The 22,972-nt window shown below is 40.0% G+C and overlaps 1 protein-coding gene across 4 annotated transcripts in view; it reads right to left on the bottom strand.

Annotated features, from left to right (window-relative positions):
* Nucleotides 1-22,972, bottom strand: part of LOC139478154 (protein Hook homolog 3-like) — a 33,243-nt gene extending 10,271 nt beyond the window's left edge. For 3 of the 4 annotated variants that reach the window (XM_071260491.1, XM_071260488.1, XM_071260489.1), the window contains exons 1-21: nucleotides 22,843-22,972; nucleotides 20,846-20,931; nucleotides 18,856-18,928; nucleotides 17,551-17,601; nucleotides 17,209-17,260; nucleotides 13,850-13,998; nucleotides 13,181-13,237; nucleotides 11,928-12,011; nucleotides 11,578-11,672; nucleotides 11,296-11,375; nucleotides 10,560-10,624; nucleotides 9,891-9,974; nucleotides 9,530-9,572; nucleotides 9,285-9,370; nucleotides 8,303-8,467; nucleotides 7,406-7,566; nucleotides 6,241-6,381; nucleotides 4,965-5,268; nucleotides 3,455-3,562; nucleotides 3,006-3,077; nucleotides 2,205-2,341 (exon numbers count right to left, since the gene is read on the bottom strand). In XM_071260491.1, the coding sequence (XP_071116592.1) occupies nucleotides 2,205-2,341; nucleotides 3,006-3,077; nucleotides 3,455-3,562; nucleotides 4,965-5,268; nucleotides 6,241-6,381; nucleotides 7,406-7,566; nucleotides 8,303-8,467; nucleotides 9,285-9,370; nucleotides 9,530-9,572; nucleotides 9,891-9,974; nucleotides 10,560-10,624; nucleotides 11,296-11,375; nucleotides 11,578-11,672; nucleotides 11,928-12,011; nucleotides 13,181-13,237; nucleotides 13,850-13,998; nucleotides 17,209-17,260; nucleotides 17,551-17,601; nucleotides 18,856-18,928; nucleotides 20,846-20,931; nucleotides 22,843-22,881 (2,132 nt within the window). In that variant the 5' untranslated portion in view covers nucleotides 22,882-22,972. Of the gene's footprint in view, nucleotides 1-181; nucleotides 198-2,204; nucleotides 2,342-3,005; nucleotides 3,078-3,454; nucleotides 3,563-4,964; nucleotides 5,269-6,240; nucleotides 6,382-7,405; nucleotides 7,567-8,302; nucleotides 8,468-9,284; nucleotides 9,371-9,529; nucleotides 9,573-9,890; nucleotides 9,975-10,559; nucleotides 10,625-11,295; nucleotides 11,376-11,577; nucleotides 11,673-11,927; nucleotides 12,012-13,180; nucleotides 13,238-13,849; nucleotides 13,999-17,208; nucleotides 17,261-17,550; nucleotides 17,602-18,855; nucleotides 18,929-20,845; nucleotides 20,932-22,842 lie in introns of all 4 variants that reach the window. The other variant, XM_071260490.1, reaches the window with a different exon arrangement.

The raw sequence follows: 22,972 nt of genomic DNA, 5'->3' as shown, positions 1-22,972 counted from the left end.
AGGTATGTTGTCGGACTGAAGGAAATCCCAATGCAAATGACAATGTTGTGAAATATTGACCTCCTGTCTGAACTAGATGTGACACATGACACAGAGTGTGTGACATAGATTTATCGTGATACAGTGATGCATACAGAAGCAAAGACTGAATATTCAATGAGTACCTTCGTTGAACACTTACAGTTTAGTTGAATTGACTGAGATGCCACAAATAAGACAAACACACGCTGATTACAATAACATCACAATTATTAGCACATGCACTGCTGGCTAGCACAATGCCACCACAAAATACATGTTACTTCAAGTGCAGTGATGATTACTGGGCTACAATTGTTTTCAATTATTAAACGCACTTTATACAGTTTCCGTAAAATAACTGAGTAATCTATAGAACACTGGTAACTCAGAATTACAGATTATCTGCCTCGAGTGAATGAAGGGAGTCCCATGTCAAAGACTCAATACTTACATCCATTAACTCTGAGCATACAGTAAGTAATTCCTAAATAATTATTACCTAACTCTTCGTGATTCCAACGACATTGTACTCACTGCCAGTCTCAACAAGGAACAAAGAGTTCCCTTTACAAGTTTCCACTGAAGAACATGATAATGTAATGACTAGTTAATGTCAATCAGGACCAGAAAATGTCACTGAAGACAAGCCTATGTGGCTACTTAAGTTTTCATGGTAATTATCTCTAGAACTAGCAACCACACCACTCCTGACTCCATGCTGACTCCATATGTCCACACAGGCTCTGAATCCTCTCAAAATGACATACAGATCCTCCTCCCCACCCAAAACACACTCCTTTTGAAATTCCCAAATCCATCACTGCTCAACATGGGTTAAAGGGATGATCATGACTCAGTGTATGGATGGTACATTCTACTACTACAATAGAATTAAGTATTGCTATATGATAGGGGTGTCACGATGCGACCATCTCCTGATATGATATGTATTGCGTTACTTTGTTCACGGCAATTTTGCATGAATTCTTATATTTCACTGCACATAAACACTATTAAAAAGACTTGTAACTTTTTTAATATCTGGTTTCATATTTGAACAAAAATATGTCTCATTTCAATCAATACTTTATTTCAGATAAAACTGGAGTGTCAACACAGATAGAAAAAGTCGAGAAAAGAATTTCGGTCTTAAAACTTAGTATACTGTATATTAATAATGCCAAAACTGTTAATAAAAATGAAGGTAGGACCCATTTTGCCAACAAAGACATTTCATTGCTGTTTGAATATTGCATGTGTGATTTGATACAGGATTGAAATATGAACCGATATGGGAATTAACATATAAATCAATACAGTTGTGTGAATCGCGTATCGTATCGTTTGACAATATTATCGCCATATTGGTGAATCGTGACATCCCTACTATATAAATAATGTCCATACCATCTGAAACACTAAAACAGTACTACATCCTACAAGATTCTACCCAGGTGACAATACACACACATGCTTGTTTATGACCATGATGACGGGATGATGTCACGATAACTGTACACACATCACTAAAAACAACATCCAATGTACAAGTAATGTACGAGTTGGATAACCATAGTTCGGAAAGCTTTGATCAACAAGATATTCTAGGTTAAAAACAAGATAAAAAATACCATTCAATATCATTCTCAAAAGAAATCAGAATTATCTTGTAAAAAAATTCAAAATATTTATTCTTTGAAAGCCTTGCTGGTAACTGTTAACAGCTGATCAATGAAATAAAAAAGCTGGTTGGTGTTGCATGTTAAAGTCCATTCACATGCAAATTGTCGTTCATTTTAAGCCTAGCTTACATAACCTATATTCCATTTAGGTTAAAAATAATTACTCCACCTATCAGTTGGGGTATTTAACACCCTGGGGTATTTAACACCCTAGGGTAAATATAAAAACATGATTATATGACCCTCAGGGTACATTATTCCCCCTTGGGTAAACGTGTGCATGTAAACCAGGCTTAAGTTAATCAGCTATTTTACATCATTTCTGTCCAGGACTGAGGTAGGCTGGGACTGACATGAAACAGACAATCCTTTCTTTGTTCCTGAATTCTAATATTGATGACTATTTAGTGTGTGTGATACAAATGATATTTACATGACTGATGGAAGACAGGACAGTCTATATACAACAGTAAAGGTTGTGCTATATATGTGATATTTCACCTTGTAGAATTGGGACGGTTGGTGACTTGTGGCTGGCCCTGACGAGTGCGAGTCTGACGTTGGCGTGCTAGGAATGACTGACCCAGGGAGCTGTTGACAAGTCTCTCTTCAGCTTCTTTCCTCTGGATTTGCATACCCTGCAAATAACAATGATGATTCGAACATGCACTCTTGATAACATTGTATATTGGACGTTATTTTAGAGAGGAGAGTGTCTAGTGAGTGTTTCCCCATAGATGTAGCTGGGCAAGACAGATACACAGGAAAGATATGAAAGCGGGAGAGATATGACAATAGGTATTGAGAGAAGAGGTACAGGTAATCGACATGAGGATTGTGAGAATATGCGGGAAATACCCAGCAGTGCATAAAATGGACTTGTCCGACATTGCCAAAGTCAGATTCTACTGAGGGAGTCATCATTAAATAGGGGTAAATATTTGTAAAGCTTGTAGATCTTATAATCCTCCTTAAAGAGGCTGAACATAATGTTGATATCTCATATAAGAAAAAAACGAATTGTGGTCATTGTTTATCATATAATATAACACTCCCACTCGTTGCTTATTTATTAAATATAAACTAGACCGATCCACTAAATGTTCAAAATTCAATTTTCGGCAATTGTTTCTTCACAATTTACTGATACATCAATATCAAAATATACAATGACTTTCCTAAAAGTTGCATTAGCAATCTTGCAATTATTCGTGGCGAGACTCCTGAAAGGCAGCCTATTACTGGTGAATACACAACAGGTGACATGATGAGAGTATGTTGAGTGAGTCATAGATAACTCACCAGATTGTACCAGGCAGACACCATCAGCTTCTGTTCCTGGTCTCGTATGTTCCTCGTCTTCTCACTTTCCTTCTGCAATACATGAAACATGGTCATGGTTTTCTCCATCGCTGTGGCTTGGTGTGTTCATGGTGTTGGGTTGTACACCACTTTTAGCAATATTGCAGAAATAACACATCAAAGATGCAAGGAATGGGCTTCAAAAATTGTCACGATGCATGTTTAACATGACAAGAGACCACATGAACCAATAGGCTACCCCCACAGTTTTCTCCCACACAGATATTGGTTCAAATATTTTCATCATTCTGTGAAGCTTTTCACTTTTTGAAACAATACATGTACTGTTTTTCTGTGTGTAATCGTCAATTATAATGAACCAAGAGCACCAGTACAAAACCTATTTCAAATCCATTTCCCCCTGTCCTTATGAGAGTGTTGCTACACACCTCCATCTGTGATATCTGCCTCTCCTTTTCTATCAGCTGGTTCCTCAGCAACTGAAGCTCAGGAGCATCGCCATCCATCTTCTGCATGCTGCTCATCTCAGACACAACCTGCAGCAGACACACACCATCACATCAACCTAGAACCGGACTGTAATTGCAGCAGAAACACACCATCACAACAATCTAGAAATGGACCGTATCGGCAGAAGACACACACCATCACAACAATCTAGACCCGGACCGTATCTGCAGCAGACACACACCATCACAACAATCGAGAACCAAACTGTATCTGCACCAGACACACACCATCACAACAATCTAGAACCAAACTGTATCTGCACCAGACACACACCATCACAACAATCTAGAACCAAACTGTATCTGCAGCAGACACACACCATCACAACAATCTAGAACCAGACTGTAATTGCAGCAGAAACACACCATCACAATAATCTAGAAATGGACCGTATCGGCAGAAGACACACACCATCACAACAATCTAGAACTGGAATGTATCTTCAGCAGACACAAACCATCACATCAACCTAGAACCGGACTGTAATAGCAGCAGAAACACACCATCACAACAATCTAGAAATGGACCGTATCGGCAGAAGACACACACCATCACAACAATCTAGAACCAAACTGTATCTGCAGCAGACACACACCATCACAACAACCTAGAACCAGACCATATCTGCAGCAGAAACACACCATCACAACAACCAAGAACCGGATCGTATCTGCACCAGACACACACCATCACAACAATGTAGAACTGGACCGTATCTGCAGCAGACACACACCATCACAACAACCAAGAACCCGATCGTATCTGCAGCAAACACACACCATCACAACAACCAAGAACCGGATCATATCTGCAGCAGACACACACCATCACAACAATCTAGAACCAGAATGTATCTGCAGCAGACACACACCATCACAACAACCAAGAACCCGATCGTATCTGCAGCAGACACACACCATCACAACAATCTAGAACCGGGCCATTTGTCTTTGTGTGGACACATGATGTTCTTCCGTCCAACATGTGGCCAACAATCAAAACTGGGCCGGACAAAGTAGCAGCTGGGGTACAATAACACAGAATCAGCTTGGACTAACATTATACACACTTGACCCTTAATTTCTGTTGATAGTCACAAGAAGTACAAAAAGGTGAAGACAGGCTTCTAACAATTTTGGTAGGAGTGCTTGATAGTTTGAATGCTGTGTACATATTCTGAGCAAAATTTGTTAAGGATCATAAAACCTTTTACAAATATTTTTGGTAGTGAAGACCGAGCACACAATTTCATATATAAGTATCCTAACTTTTTTTGTTCAGTATAGTTCAAAGCAGTGATAACTCATTACCTTTATCTGTAGGGTATGGCTACCCAGTATCACACTGGACACACTGACCAAGGTAACAAGTCCACTTTCAAGTTTTGAAAGATCCAGTATTCCCTTTTCACAAAGGTTGTCTACACACCTGTTTGGCCCTCTCAAGGTATCTGGTGTATCGTTCCTCCATCGTCTTCATGTCATCATCCTTCTTGTTGAGTTGTTCCTGGAGAGACAGCACCCTGTCGGCGCCAGCGCTGACCTGTCCCTGCAGCTGTGCCAGCTCACGGTTACGCTGACCCAGCTCCGTGGTCTGACTGTCCACCTTCTGCTCCAGCTCGTTGATCTTCTTATGCAGCTGTATGACCTCGGTGTTGGAAACACTGGACAGCTTGTTGTCCTGGAGGTCCTCCAGCTGCGCCTCAAGCTCCAAGATACGCTGGTTCCCTATCCTACAAATAGTACAATGTCAGATTATCATATCCACTGGCAACACACTTACGCAATATGCCACATTTATTACCCAGAGGGTTAAAAATAAATGAATTCATAACAATCGTATGTGCACTTGTGCAAATATCACTTCTCACACACAAGTGTATTGTTTCAGTCATCTGAACATCATTGTTGAAGTCATTCGAATGTTATTGTGATGTAAGGTCAGACGTAAGGTCACACTAGAAATGATGTCAAAGCTGAAGATTGTTGGCGTCATTCGACGAAATGTAGTTTGCTTGGACAGCCGTAGTGATAAGTGCATTTTTCTAAAGGGGAGCTCAAAAGGATTAAGAAATTAACAAAGAAATTATTACACTCACATGTGTGACATACTGATTTTACGAAACACATGTAAGAATTAACCTTCATTCTCGCTTGGGAAATACAAGAATTCTGACACTCTTTATGACACACTTACTCGTATAATAATCTCTATTTAGCACCTTCAGCAATACATGTATCAAATCTATATCACAATGATCACAGCAACCTATTAATAATTATGTTTGGATGTGAACCCGGTTCCACAAAGTGACCTAAGCACTGAGGTAATCAGAACTCCCATACTTTAACATAGACCTTCGACAGTTGTAGCACTAAGATCACTTTGTAGAAATCTACACAAGCAGCTGATAAGCACACAATGGCAGGTCTCACACATTACTGGACACCAATAATACCCTGGAACCTGGAGGTTCTGTACCTTTATTGTAACACGAAGCAGGTAGGTTAGATAATTGATCTGTTACCATGGTTACTGATACCCACTGACAGCCCCCTGGATAACATCTTAGCCAGTCATTCAAAGCCAATATCTAAACAATTCTAATAAGTGTAAGTGCTGTCAGTATCTTGGGAAATACTTCAACAGGCAACATCAGTTGGATGAATGTTAATCTTGGATTGATTTCCCTTGTCAGACTCACCTGACTTCTGTCTCTAGCTCATTCTTCCTGGCATTGGCATCGTCCAGCATCGTCTGTATCAACTGTGTCTGCTCATCCTGCGTCCCTGCCGACCCCATCGTCAACATCCTGTTCTCATGCTCTAGACGAAGTAATTTCTCCCTGGAAATTCATAAGTATTAATTATAATGGTCAATGAACATGTCATCATACTCTATCACAACAAGTGGGAGGCTGCTTTTAAGTTACATTCACCACTACCAGAGGAGTCTAAGTGTACGACCGAAACTGTCTGCAAGGTGCTTAATGGTTTGCATTCACATTACCATCTCAATATTATACGGTATTCACAGATAGGAGACAAGAAGCACAGTTTGGACAATGTTTTTAAGAACACACCACTTTTACACTATTGTTCATTGTCAGGCATGGACACATTAGCCTTAGAAACTCTTTTGAGTCAAGGTTTCTGAGGATGGTGAAGAGAACAACCAACAGCAAGGAACATCTCATCACAATAAATGAAATCATGAATTGTATCCAGTGACATAACACTTCAAGAACGATTCTAATTCCTATGGCCATGGTCACTGTTTGTTTTTTGTTTGTTTTGTTTGTTGTTTAATGCAGCACTCAGCAATATTCCAGGAATATGACGGCGGTCTGTAAATAATTGAGTCTGGACCAGACAATCCAGTGACTGACATCATGAACATCGATCCACGCAATTGGGATACAATGACATGTATCAACCAAGTTAGCAAGCCTGACCAACCTAATCCTGTTAGTCAACTTTTACAAAAAGTATAATTGATTTTTAGTGCACGCATGGGTTGCTGAAGACCTATTCTCCCCCGGATGTTCACGGGTCGCCTTGGTCACTGTGTAGTTGGTGTCAGCATATGGCATTCATTAAAACCATTATTATTAGATCCATACAATGTATTATTTTGATGAAACATGTCAGATGCTAATTTGAAAAAATTAAAATATTTTTATCACTACATAAAAATACTTTAAATCCTGAATCTTTTAAAGGATAACAACTTCTTTAATCTTTGTAACAAAGTTTCAGGGTTCCTTCTTGCCCTGAAACGTTACAAAGAATAATAAAAATATCATGACTTTTGGTTTGTGTTGTAAACACTCCTAATGACTATCATGGACTTCATCACTACATTCTTACTTAATTTCTGGAGGTATTGAAAGCATTTCCATGCGATGCGGTGTGGATGCCAGGTCTGGTAGCTCATTATTCCCAGCCACGATGTCCGGCACCTGGAACTGGGTTGTACATTTCAGCTCCTCATTCATCTCTTTGAGGGAATCCCGCTCAGTCGCTATTCTCTGGAGGGGAATGCATGTGAAGGTTGAACAGTAACAATCATCATTCCATTATCTACACTTAGAAGAGAAGTAACAACAACGGATTCATAAAGCATCTAAATTCCATCAAAAAGGTGTTTGTTTGTTTGATTGATTGATTGATTGATATTCCAGACATATGATGACAGTCTGTAAATAATCGAGTCTTGTCCAGACAATCCAGTGATGGATATCATGAGCATCTATCTACATAATTGGGATACAATGACATGCATCAACCAAGCCAGCAAGACGGACAACCCCATCCCGTTAGTCGCCTCCTATGACAAGCATAGTCACCTTTTATGGAAAACATGAGTTGCTGAAGACCTATTCTACAAGGGATCTTCACGGGTTCAAAAAGGTGTTCAAAATACATCAATGTCAAATTTATTATTGTCCATTAGTTGTCAAATATTCTGCAGAAGGAATATTTAGCTTGTACTGATATGAAGGCTGACTTGCAGCAGTGGTTCTGAATGAAATGGATTATGTGTAATACAGTATACTGTACAAAATGAAGTAGATTATCCATTCAATTTTGTCCAACACTTAAAAACTGTAGATCAATAAATTAAGGCATCACCAAATTAATGTGTGTGTCAAACCCTAGCCTAAAACGTGTAAATAACCAAGTCCTATATGCCACTCTGGAAGATGTTGAACTGAATGAAAGACAAAGATCGTAGAAATGGACAAACAGTCGTCAACAACTCACATCTCTCTCACTCTGCAATGTAACCATCTTCTCCTGCACCCTCTTGAACTCAAACTCGGCCTTGTCAGCTCGCTTGATCTCATCTGCCAACTTGCTCTGCAGCTCATGGGTCTGGATCTTGTACATCTCCAGCTGCTGTTTCAAGGAGGACGCCTTGCGTGCATCCTGACCGGCAACACAAACAAGTTCCTTCAACTCATACAGATAGGATGAAAGCTGTACATGATCATATGGTATTTCACGATCATAGGTTATTGTCATAGTATCTCAGTGAGTAAATGAGTGATGTCAAGTATGCTTGAACATTATTCAGGTGGAGCACTGAAAGTGAAGGGACACAACCCTGTATGACGAATCATGTTCCTGGGTATCAGTAGGAAATCATTTTTGAGATCTTGATTTTGTTTTAATCAATGTATCTATTTCTTGCATTTTTTTTAAAGAAATCATTTGCATGACTGCAAAAAATTATGATACATCATGTTCGTTTATGAAGGAATAGACTTTTGTTATTATATAAGACAATTAGAGTTATCTCCTCTTGTTTCAAACACCTGGACTAAATGATCAAATGATCACGGCTGTCATTTACTACTTAAAAGAAGAAACTGAACACCAGTTGTCTTCATATGACTATAGTAAATCTCCCTGTGTGTCTGGGAGGTGGGTCCTTGTACTACTCCGGACTGATGCCGATTTTATAGTGCTGGCCCACTGAGATACCATACCGTAGTTGGACATGAATACCCCACTCAGATACCCCTGACCCCTGACAACCAGTCCTTGTTTTAGCCCCTTAATGCTCAGTGTCAGGCAGGGTAGGGTCAGGTACCATCTTTTAACATCTTTTAGTATGACGAGCCCGAGGATCAAGTCCCCGACCTCCCGCCTCACGGCAGACGCTCTACCACTAGACCACAGAGGCGGTCAACAAGTTACATATATTGGATAATGTCTGAAGACAGCGACGACTGTAACCTACCTCTTGTAGTTCTAAATGCTCTTGCATATATTTAGTATTTTTCTCTTCCAACATTTTTATCTGTCCTCGTAAATCACTCATGTCCTCTGAAAGTAAAACAAAGGTCACAAATTATTACATTCCCAACCTGGTCGATATACATGATATAGTTACTACTTGCAACAAACAATACAACATTCGTACCAAGGAACACAAAGGGACTTAAGACAATAATCTTTTTAAATCATGAAGGTATGAATCCTTACCCAATTTCTTTTTATAGGACTCAATTGTTGATTCGTATTTGGCCTGAAAATAACATAAACATCATCAATGCATCAGCGGCGGCATTCATTAAATACGCACAGACTGATGAGCAGGATAGGAGATGGAACAATAGAGTAAATTTCTGATGTCTAAGGCAGCCAGCTACCTCTATCTGCACACAGCATATTCATGAAACAACTAATGTTTGTTTGTATACACATATCAATATTTTGGTTGATTTTTTTCTAGTTTTCCTGTTAACATTGAATATTCTTAACCCTTTTAAAGACTTTTGCAGTTAATGTCTAAGGCCTCAGATATAGAAGAATATCATGGTCCAATTATTCCAACTGTTCTCACCACTTGTTCTGATGTATGTCTAAGAATGTCCAGTTCATCTTTTAACGACCTGGCTTCATCGGCTAATGCTGATAACTCAGCATTCTGAAAAGAAAGTAAGAATCAAATTTACCCTTTAATAAATCCAATATACAATGTATCATATTTGATGGAGATTATGCCACCACATACTGACACAAATGGAGATGTATGCGACATCTAGTGTGACACACAGCTAACAAAGGGAGGTAACCTGTGCAGGCACTCTAAGACATTCTGTAGTTAAATATAGGCTTCATATCTATAGGCTTCAACGCACAGTGAATGTTGTTTTCTACCACAGTCAGCTACAGTAGCAATCTCAACATTAGTTGATAGCATCAGCAACACTGTTCAGCTCACACTGTTGGAGTACAATGACACAATCAGCCAGTTCAGATGCTCTGAGTTCACACTCTATCTAAATTAGTGATGAAAAACACATGTATCAGAAAATGTATACACAACACAAAAACATAACAGTACATGAACTGGCTTAAGTGCGTGAGTGAGTGAGTTTGGTTTTACGCCGCTTTTAGCTATATTTCAGCAATATCACGGCGGGGGACACCAGAAATGGGCTTCACACATTGTACCCATGTCGGGATTCGAACCTGGGTCTTCGGCGAAACAATGCTAAAGAATACATACCTTTTCTTTCTGTTCTGCAAGTTCTTTTGATGCCACTTCAAATTTGATTCTGTAATCATCCTTGCCTGGTAAAACACACCAAAGATGGTCACTTGGACATCCAGTGCACCCAACAGTATAGACAACATGACATTAATGATGTGAAAGAATTAAAATATACGAACAATCGTAAATGTTTAGTATATCACTGTGTATGTAAAAAAATAACCCTTATTATAACGCTATCATGTAAGGCTTAAAACAATAAAAGAATTGGTTCTCAGGCAACGTCTTGAGAAAATATCATAAAGGCAGGCGGTGTTTTTTTGGCTTAAACAAAATAAATAGTTGTGTACCATCAACCTGGGAAAGGGTCTCCTACATGAACTGGCATACAAATGCACAAGATGCACAGTAAAGCAGCACGCATGTAAAGGGAAGTAACTGTGTGATATATTGGATCGCATTGTTTTTAGAAGTGGGTTTTCATATTTGTTTGAAAATGGAAATAAAAACGAAACGTGCCGCGGACTTTATGATGATGGGGGCGGTGCCCGAGAACCAAGACTATTATTTTTTTAGCCTAATTTTGACAAATTGTCAAAGAGAAATTCTATACGAAAGAATCGGGTTTAATTTACAAAGCTTCTAAAAAATCACTCTTACAGCCGCATGTACTTTGATCCAGGTAAATAAATCATAGAAAATAGGTTAGATTTTCCATTACATTTGACATATCTTATCACAAATTCAGTACCTGTCTCCAGCTTATACACCTCTTCCTGTAGTTTTTCTATCTGACTAGATAGGTGGTGGTACCTCTTTCCAGCAGGGGTACTAAATAACACACACAAGTACTTGTCATCTCAGTAATATCATAGTAACAACTCAAAGAGGAATAAATGTTTGGAACAAGGAGAAAGCAATAAATTATATATTTACATGAAATATTTGCTGCCAAAATCACGTGACATCATCATCAACCTTACAACAAAACAAATCGAAATGCAAATCCACATGTTCCAAAGTGTGGACTGACCTTGGATCGTCCATACTCTCAGCTTGATGGAGTCTCTCCAGTAGCCTCTCATTCTCCACACTGAACATTGACTTCTCCTCTGACAGTGACGCCACCTGGGGGATAGCATGGAAAACAGTACAGAAGGGGGGATAATGCAGCTAAGCTCCATGCTACACTCTCTCAAATTAGTCTCGACACTTAATTCTGACCTGTCAAATTGATGGAGACCTTCAGCATTTAATATGCGGGTAGGTAGTCTCTTAAGGTCAGCATACCTAAACGTTGAATGAGTCCTTTTTATCCTAATACTGTGCAGTGTCCAAACCTATCTAAAAGACGTGTCCCTGTAACAATAACACAAGACTAACCTGCATATCAAGTTCGTGACATCGTTGCAAGAGTTCTTCTTTAGCTTCTAAGGCACTATTCAATTCTTCCACCGTCTTCTTCAGCTAAACACAGATGCATCATTAAGCCTTTGTTTATATTTTTGTCAAAAAATACAAAACTACCCTAACTGCTCAAAATCATCTGCTCTTGATCATGGTTAATTCCCGAGTGAGTAGATCTTAAAGCAGCTTTGAACAGTATTCCGTTGCATGTCAGGTTACTGTTGGAGGAAAGCCCGAAGTGACGCAGGTCTCAGACATTTACCACTTTGGTGAAAACCCACGAGTGTGTGTATGCATGGTGCTGACAAACCTAGGAACATAATCGAGGCAAACCAGGTTTCGAACCCACGATCATAGGTTTCTGCTGTGTCGAAGGGATGAAACTCTGTACAAGCAAACTGCAGCACCTTAGACAACTGGGCCACCCATGCCTCCGGTCTATTCCCGAAGCTAGTTATTTAAACTTTTACAAAGAAACTTAGAAACTGCTTATTTTAACTACCTATCTGAAAGAAATGTGAACACATATGCAGTGATAGATGAACACTAGTATCCTGACTAGAATGAATGTGCTGTGAGTAAGAATGCTTTAAATTGGCGTAACAGTTGCATGAGAAGATTTGCATTTGTTTTCTACAAACATGTTCTGAAGTCAGGTTTGACTAGTCTGTTCCATCCATATATATCTTGTAAATATATTCTGATACATAATTCAGGAAGCAAAAAGTTTGAACAAAGAGTATGTTTTAATCAATAAAAATGAACACCAAGTAAAACTACAATCATTGATGAACCAACACTATCAATGGCCATGATGGCAACATCACAGATTTGTGGGTATACAGATTTCCCCAGCTAGCATCATCCATCAAACACGCTACAGAGGGGACCAGGGATGTCTGCTACTAGTGAGTGAGTTGCATTTAATGCCGCTTTTAACAGTATTCCAGTTATATCACAGCGTGTCAGCTACTGGGGATGAAAGCCCGAAGTGATGCCAGTCTGAGGTGTTTACCACTTTGGTGAAACCCCTGAGCATGGGTATGGTGCTGACAGAAAATAGAAACATAAGCGGGGCAAACTGGGGTTCGAACCCACAATCATAGGTTTCTGGCGTGCCCAAGGGATGCAACTCTGCACAGTGAATCACAGCGCCTTGGACGACTGGGCCACCAGTGCCCCCTGTCTGATACTAAGGCCCAACAAGTGGAATCACAGCCAACATGTACCTGTTCTGCCATTTCTGACTCGGAATCTGCCGCAGAAGCAATTTCTTTTGTCATCAACTGCAAAAGCAAAAGAATACATTTCAATCAAGATTTTAAAGTTTAAGAAAATTCAAGCTGCAACACAGATGGGTAGATTAAAATTCCTTGCACACTTCAGCACATAAAAAAAAAAATTTCTAAACATGCTGAAATCGCAGTGGCAACAATAGCACTTGCCTAATAGAGATTTGTTTGTTTGATGTTTAGTGCAGCACTCTGCAATATTCCAGCCATTTGACGGCAGTCTGTTAATAATCAAGTCTTGACCAGACAATCCAGTGATTGACAGCATCAATCCATGCAATCGGGATATGGTGACCATGGTGACATGCATCAACCAAATCAGCGAGCCTGACCACCCAATCCTGTTAGTCGTCTCTTATGACAAGCATGGGCTGCTGCAACCCAATTCTAACCCGGATTTCACTCGTCTCCCACAAACGAAACAACAATATTGTGTACCACCAACAAGATCCTTGTGGTGTAATTAATGCTGTAGTCGGTAATAATCCAGCCACATCACAGCAGCCAATAAATATTCAAATCTAGGTCAGGCAAACTAATGGCTGGTGGCATGATAACGTCCCCCACAGCCATAGTTGGACGTAATATGAAGTGAGGAGGCCCTACCTCCTGAATGGCGTTCATTATCATCTGCTGCACCGACTCCTCCATGGCCATGATGCGCTGGATGTACTCGTGCTTCTCCTCACAGTTGACAGCACAGCCCAGGATCAGCTGCAGCAACCGCCCCAGCTCAGATGCATTGTTGTGTTCACCTGGATCCAGCAACGGTTTTAACCTCACACTCAACTCACTACAGTATGATGAAATCAAGACAAACTAGCACAGATACCTTGAAAGCATTATTCAAACATGTCAAAGAGCAAAGACAAAATAAAACAATGCTTATCTCCATAGTTTGTTTCCTACTGAGCGTGCTGAGAACATTGTAAGTCAAGGCGAAATGGGGTTTAACGTTGCGTGCCAGATTATTGCACTTATGTAGCGACATACATGCATGTGTGTGTGGATGCTTGTACTAGTCCAGACTAATGCCGACTAAATAGTCCACTGAGATACCATGCCACAGTTTAACATGAATTCCCACTCAGACACAGTATACTGACTGAGCAATCTTGTCCTTGTTCTATCCCTTTAATGCCAAGCGCCAGGCAGGGTAACAACAAAGACCATCTTTAAACGACTTTTGGTATGATACAGATGGGATCAAATCCCAAACCTTCTGCTCTCTGGGCAGATACACTACCACGAGACCACGGAGGTGGTCTAAACAGAAACATAAACAGTGCTTACCTACTTAGAACAATGTGAGAGTCATGCAATGTAGATGTTTTCATATGAATGGTTCCAGGTCTGTATGTTTTGTATCACTTTTGTAATATGAAAAGACAAACTTGTTCCCCAGTCTGTTTAAAGTATCTATTTTCAGCTGACAGCAGTTTGAGGCTGCTACTTACCCTCAATGTGGCCAGCCAGTGAGATATATTATCTGTCTGAGTGAACCAGGGGTCCCGAAAATTTTAAATCCCAATCGGACATTTGCATTTAGGCCACGCCCCCTTCAAATAGCGTATTTTAGTACGACTTTTCACACACATTACAAGTTGTTATGAATTCATAATATGATGAATTGTGAATTGTTTCAATTTAAATTGTTTAATTCACCGGACAATTAATAACAAATAATGTCATTTTAGATATACATGGAAAACATACGTTTGTTTCTGTTATAATAACGATTCTATTATACGACTAGCTACTGAAAACAATAAAATCTGCAAATCCTCATTGTATGTCAACCAAGTGAAAGTCGTTAGCCACGTCTTACAAAATGATCGTCCAGACTTTGAGGGTTTGGCAGATCCACTCGACTGATCTGCATCGGTCAACTGGCTGTCGTCACGCTTTTGCTTCTTGTCTGAGGTTACGTATCGTAGCATTGTGAGGATAATGAGGTACATCGATGATGCAAGGTATTCATGTACAGTTGTAAACACCTTTCACTCAAATTAACAAGATGTTCTCAGTAATTAATCCTCGATTAATCAGAGCCAACTCAGTTTATTGCCAATTTCAGTGATTGATCGATTGGACTATCATGTAGGTACGATGTATTTACAGCAATCAAAACAAACAAAGCTTGTCAGTGTAGATAATCTTCATTGTGTTACAACTGCAGACAGAAACTGCTCAGTCCTAACTGTTGATCATGTCCGGTCAAAATTTAAGAATGTCCGGACAATACTTTTTAAAATGTCCGGACAGAAAAATTTAAATGTCCGGTAAGCAATATTTTAAACCAGACATTTGAGACTCCCAATCGGACATGTCCGGCGCATATGACGGTTTCCGGACCCCTGGAGTGAACACAGCAATATTAATGGTAAGTATCAAGTCTAGACCAGACAAACCAGTGATTGGTTATGTGAGCAGCGGCCCAGTCTGTTTGAATATAATGACTATACACACTCTCAGCTAGACAACACCTCCTTATTCCAAGCTTAGTCAGTGCTTCTGACAAGCATTGGTAACTCGGAATCTATTCCACAGCAGGAGGTGGTGAGGTGAAATTGGGTTTAACGTCGCGTCCAAGATTATTGCACTTATATAAAGACGTGCATGCATGTGTGTGTGTGGCTGCTTGTACTAGTCCGGACTGATGCCGATTTATAGTGCTAGCTCACTGAGATACCATGCCGCAGTTTAACATGAATACCCCACTCAGACACATTATACACTCTGTGCAAACCAGTCCTTGTTTTAGCCCCCTAATGCCGAGCGCCAGACAGGGTAACAACAAGTACCATCTTTTAACGTCTTTTGGTATGATGCGGCCAGGGATCGAACCCCGGACATTCCGCTCTCCGGGCGGACGCTCTACCACTAGACCACGGAGGCGGTCTCCACAGCAAGATCCATGGGCAGATGATACATCATATAGTGCAATATCCTAGTGACAGGCAATGGATGCTCAGAACTATTCCACAGCAGGAATTCCCACGGGGAGACGTTTAGTACAATATCCTAGTGACAGGCAATGGATGCTCAAAACATTTTTCACAGCAGGAATTCCCATGGGGAGACAATTTAGTGCAATATCTTAGTAACAAATAATGGATGCTCAGAACATATTCCTTAGCAGGAACTCCCATGGGGAGAAGATATAGTGCAATATCTTAATGAAACGCATTGGATGCTCTGAAAGTAGGAACTCCCATGGGGAGAAGATATAGTGCAATATCTTAGTGAAACGCAATGGATGCTCCAAAAGTAGGAACTCCCATTGGGAGAAGATATAGTGCAATATCTTAGTGACAGGCAATGGATGCTCAGAACTATTCGACAGCAGGAATTCCCATGGGGAGATGTTATAGTGCAATATCTTAGTGACACGCAATGGATGTTCAGAAAGTAGGAATTCCCATGGGGAGGCAATATAGTGCAATATCTTAGTGACAAGTAATGGATGCTCAGAAAGTAGGAATTCCCATGGGGAGACGATATAGTGCAATATCTTAGTGACAAATAATGGATGCTCAGAACATATTCCACAGCAGCAATTCCTTGAGACGATTTAGTACAGTATCTGAGTGATCTGACAGACACAAGCCAGGTTAGAGCGAAGGGATGGTACCCAGCCCTGCCCGGAGTGCCTCAGGTCAAGTAAACATCTCCAATGACAAGTTTGAAGTAATCTGTCTAAGATCACCCACAGGGAAATTATGACGTGAATTTTTTCCCTTCCTGAACCAGTCTGACCAAGTAATGTTGCAGGACTGAGTTGAGCCATCTAGCTGGCATTTGAACAGTGAAAATGGCACAAATCCATAACAGTATTCTAGGGACTTTTTTCAGCATTCTTAAATATGTATAAACCCACGCTAACAGTTGGGAAACATGGTGAAGTAGACATTCTTCTTAATTGCAAACACATTGCTCATTCCACATAACCAACTGTCTCTCACCTATGGCATTTATATCGGGCATCTGGAAACCTTGAATCTGTATACCAAGCACCTGCAAGGGGAAAGTACAACAATATCAGGTCGCTGTGCATTACAAATGGATAACATGAAATGGACGACTTCTTTATCAGTTACACATTCTGGTTTACCAAATGAACCCAGTGGTGTGATTGATGACATATAGTGGCATGTACAACCAGTATAAGTGCACATTTTCATTAATGAGATCAAATATGCTTCTTACCCTTGGTACTGCTGTTATTGGAGGGAATGATATTTGCTACATGTTAAAAATACACACTCTAAAACATCTCTTGAAACATGCGATTTCTTTTTACCCACCTCAAGATTATATTCCAGTATTCCTTTCAATATTTTCTTCAAGTTGCTGACCTGAAAATAGCCGTTAAAACATGAGAATTTGTGTAAATTTCACAAAACAATTTTGTCAGTCAAAACTAATCATGCTAATCTTACTAAATTATCTGAAACCGTGTAACGATTGACAAAGACAAACAATGTTAGGATGATTATACATTTCTATTTCCAGAGATAGAACATGAGATACAACTGATACTTTCCTATCTACACGTCACATGTTCCTGTCCACATGTCACTTGTTCCTGTCCACATGTCACTTGTTCCTGTCCACATGTCACTTGTTCCTGTCCACATGTCACTTGTTCCTGTCCACATGTCACTTGTTCCTGTCTACACGTCACTTGTTCCTGTCCACATGTCACTTGTTCCTGTCCACATGTCACTTGTTCCTGTCCACAAGTCACTTGTTCCTGTCCACATGCAACTTGTTCCTGTCCACAAGTCACTTGTTCCTGTCCACATGCAACTTGTTCCTGTCCACATGTCACATGTTCCTGTCCACAAGTCACTTGTTCCTGTCCACAAGTCACTTGTTCCTGTACATGTCAGTTGTTCCTGTCCACACATCACTTGTTCCTGTCCACATGTCACTTGTTCCTGCCCATACATCATATGTTCCTGTCCACATGTCACTTGTTCCTGTCCACATGTCACTTGTTCCTGTCCACATGTCACTTGTTCCTGTCTACACGTCACTTGTTCCTGTCCACATGTCACTTGTTCCTGTCCACATGTCACTTGTTCCTGTCCACAAGTCACTTGTTCCTGTCCACATGCAACTTGTTCCTGTCCACATGTCACATGTTCCTGTCCACAAGTCACTTGTTCCTGTCCACAAGTCACTTGTTCCTGTACATGTCAGTTGTTCCTGTCCACACATCACTTGTTCCTGTCCACATGTCACTTGTTCCTGCCCATACATCATATGTTCCTGTCCACATGTCACTTGTTCCTGTCCACACATCACTTGTTCCTGTCCACATGTCACTTGTTCCTGCCCATACATCACATGTTCCTGTCCACATGTCACTTGTTCCTGCCCATACATCACATGTTCCTTTCCACATGTCATTTGTTCCTGTCCACATGTCACATGTCCCTGTCCACATGTCACATGTTCCTTTCCACATGTCATTTGTTCCTGTCCACACATCACTTGTTCCTGTCCACACCTCACATGTTCCTGTCCACATGTCATTTGCAACTGTCCACATGTCATTTGTTCCTGCCCACATGTCACATGTTCATTTCTGTACAATGACTGACCTTTAACCTCCAGTTTAGGGTGTCATCTCTCTTCATCTTAGACATCCAGGAATCACTGAAGTAATCTGGAGCTCTGAATCAAAACATATAACAATGAGCATGATGAGTCCCTGTCACGTATGTGAAGCATACATTACAACCCCTCACATATGAGGTTACCTGCTTGTATCATGTGTAATCCAACATTTTAGGTCACCAGGGTTCAGGATAATGTCTTTGAGCCATTGAGTTTTCACTCACCTGTTATCATTCACTTTTAGGATTTACCGTCTTCTTTGGTTTCTTGTTTATTTGTTTGTTTTGGGCATGCGTATTTGCACACAAGCACCTCAAAATTTATTGGTCTTTATTCCAATCTATGCTGCTTATCTGAAGCTTTGTGTCACTCTCTTCTTAATGATGCTAATAATTTGTTATTATACATACAGCTCAGCATTTGGAATTGGCATTAATCCTATCATGCCTCATCTTCCTGAGGCAAGAGAGTTAACTGACTTTAAAAGTCCAGTTTCCACCCTTGCCGAACTAGGCTGGAATTCCTGGGCTCGATCGTAGCGCCACTAGTGGCTATTAAGAGTTATGTCCTTTCTATGCCTCTCCTATTGACCAGTCAGATTCAACCTCTTGTATTTGCTTCAAACAAAACGGTGACGCCCAGTCAAGACGATCTGATTGATAATCAAGATCTATATTGTGATAAAACGAGTCTTACATCGCGAAGTGCATCAAATCACGTGAGCACCTTGATTAAAAGCATGAAAAGATTTAGAAAATATCTGTTGACAACGAGTTAGCTGTGCACATGCTTACAAATCCTGCAATCGACCGAAATCTGCATGACACTTTACGAACCGGATTTCGATTTCGGTGCGCGATTTTGATTGGACTATGCATAGACTCGTTAGTCCAGCCAAAATGTAACTCTATAATACCAGCCTAAGTCGGCAAGGGTGGAAACTGGACTTTTATAGTCAGTTAACTCACTTGCCTCGGGAAGATGATCATGCCTATAGTCCTTGACAAACTGCCCAATAGTTAACATGGTTAATGAATCATAAGCATGATAAGGAATAGCAGAAATTGACCTTTTTAAGGGTTTTGCTATATGCTATCCTTGTAAGGACTAGTGGACTACACTGGGTGTTTCTATTGCTCCATCTGAACACATTCATGATAACACCTGACTATAACTGTCTTCAACATGTTCAAGACAGGCTACATAGTTTCCAGTCTAACAGTGTGCCAAATGTCCTCATTATATTCATCATCCCAGCTCAGGAGCATGGGCTGAGCCAACATTAACTGTGCCCTGTTCCACAAAGCAATCTTTGTGCTAAGACTGCGGTAATTCTATGTTAAAGTATTGGGGTCATGAATATGATCATTTTAGCGCTACGATTGCTTTCTGGTAAGGTGCCCAGGATTATCATAAAAAGTATGCTTGACAGCAATTGAAATGAAGCATGAAGGTCAAGGGGTCTCCTAACATTGCCTCACCAAGAATGCAACATCACCTAAAACATTTACTAGCCTGAATAGGGGTAACACATACTGAAAAACCTGAAATAGTACTATATGTTTTGCTTGTTTATTTGTTGTTTAATGCAGCAATATTCCAGCCATATGATGGCGGTCTGTAAATAATCAAGCCTGGACCTGACAATCCAGTGATATCATGAGCATCAATCCATGCAAAAGGGATACGATGACATGCATCAACCAAGTCAGCGCGCCTGACCACCCAATCCTGTAGTTGCCTCTTACGACAAGCATGGATTGCTGAAGACCACCTCTAACCCGGATCTCTGTGTCGGCTATACTAGCTCTCACTGTTAAGATTAGATATTCTGCCTCAGGTTAGTGCCTATTTTAACTGGGGTGATGTGGAGGTCTCTAGATTCAAGTATTATAAATATGGCAGCAAACATCAAGGACCACATGACCGCATTTCATAATAGCAACTAAGAATAACCAGAGGGAGATAACTCACATCTGGTGAAGTACTTGTGCCATGGCTATTCCATTACTAAGCTCATCAGCCGTGCTGCATGGCACATCTATATTGAAAGTCTTCAGCTGAAACATAAAGCAATTTAATAATAACCATCCCCAAACATCATGCTGTAAGTTTCATTTATATGAATGACACTAAAACAAAAAAACATAAATCTCTTATCTGCAAGTAGTGTTTCATAATGGTAATATTAATTCAAATCCACTTAACATGCTTAAAAATAAGGTATAATTGTGTGTGTATGTATAATGCATTTAATGTAGAAATCACTAATATTCATTCTCTTCAAACATTTGCAGGATGTATTCAAGGTATACATGGTGTAAGCATGGAGAGGAAGAAAAATAGGTAAGACTAAAAAGAATTATATAATTAAACGGATTGAGCGTCAATCCATAGGACATACAACGTTTGGAGGGGGATACAGGCGGAAGTCTTTCCGAAAAATAAATTATAATCATGATAATGGCTTTTCATATCTACTGCATTGTCTATGATCAGTTTATAGCTAAAGCGGCACCTCAGCAAAATGTCACGAAGCGAAAACCTCCCCGATTGGCGGAAACAGCACCTCGCCTAAAGCGAAAACGGCTACTATTGCCTGGCGAAAACGGCACCTTATTATTTGTTTTACCTTGGTACTGAAATACATGAAATTGAACTCACATGGTCACTTGCAAACACAAATAACTGTGAAATGTTAAAATAAAGTTACATTAGAAACTAGCCTCTACTCACCGACTGTGATCATGGTGATTTGGAGGGGCAACTTAACTTACTGTGAAAACATTACATGCTTTGAAGTAAAATAAACAAATTAAACTCACATGGTCACTTGCAAACACAAATAATTGTGAAATGTTAATTGCCTTAAAACAAGTTTACATTAGAAATGAACCTCTGCTCCAATTTACTCACCGACTCTGATTGGGAAACGCAACTAAACTTATCATTGAAACATCACATGCTTTGATGTTTTAAGTACCTTTACTCAAATTAACTCAATCAGCAGCATGATCAGTCAATGTCAAGAAATTGGGCTACAGATATACTATATATTTATCATGTATTTTAGTAAGTAGGAAACCGACATCACAGGAATGTTTCTTCAGATAACAAACGGTGTCCCCAGCCAAGGAGTTAGTGAGTGAGTGAGTATGGTTTTACGCTGCTTTTAGCAATATTCCAACAACATCACGGCAGGGGACACCAGAAATGGGCTACACACATTGTACCCATGTCGGGAATCGAACCCAGGTCTTCAGTGTGATGAGCGAACGCTTTAACCACTAGGCTACCCACCACCACCCCACCCACCCCCCCTTCCCCAAGCCAAGGAAAACATATACACTACGACATAACATAATAAAGTATGTAAATAAAGCATCTATACTTCTACATAAATTGGTCTTATCGTTATTAAAAATAGAGGTGCCTTTTTCGCCAAATCAGCAGCTGTTTTAGCTAGAGATCGGTGACATTTTGCTGAGGTGCCGTTTTAGCCTGCACCCACCCAAACATAGTTGTGGTGTGGGCATACATGTCCATGATGTCAGCACAATTCAATGCTTGATATGTGATTTGACGATAAGACCAATTTCACAAAAACAATACTCGAACGCAAAATATAACTTTAGAAAGAATTAACTGTGATCTAATCACACGTTTTACTAAGACCTGGGCCATCCGGGTCTCTGCTCAGACGCAGGAAAAATATTTTGACAGCTTACTTTAGGGGGTCATGCATTGTCACCATTTACAGCACACCTCTGATTAAACATGAAGACATGGACAAAACGAAGAGGATTCTCAGTATATATCTCAATAAACGTGCCATTAACTGCACACGCAGCTTTAATGCATGATGAACCTTTAAATCACCATGGAAAGTATGTGAAAGTCCACTCCCATCATCTGTTTCGAATCAGGTCATTGTTTTGACGACCTTCCAGTTAGTTTTTTATTCAACTCACCCAAGTGATAAGGCTGGTACAAAGTTTGTCTCTATCCATTTTCGCGAAAATCAAATCAAACAAACTCCAATGAAAATAAATGTGATTAATCAGCCCATGAAGAAAATATTGTTTGATCTTGGTATTTTTG

Source organism: Haliotis cracherodii, unplaced genomic scaffold (genome assembly GCF_022045235.1).
Source record: "Haliotis cracherodii isolate W230 unplaced genomic scaffold, xgHalCrac1.p SCAF_4, whole genome shotgun sequence".
Classification (NCBI taxonomy): Eukaryota; Metazoa; Mollusca; class Gastropoda; order Lepetellida; family Haliotidae; genus Haliotis; species Haliotis cracherodii.
This window is presented reverse-complemented; position numbering and strand designations above follow the sequence as displayed.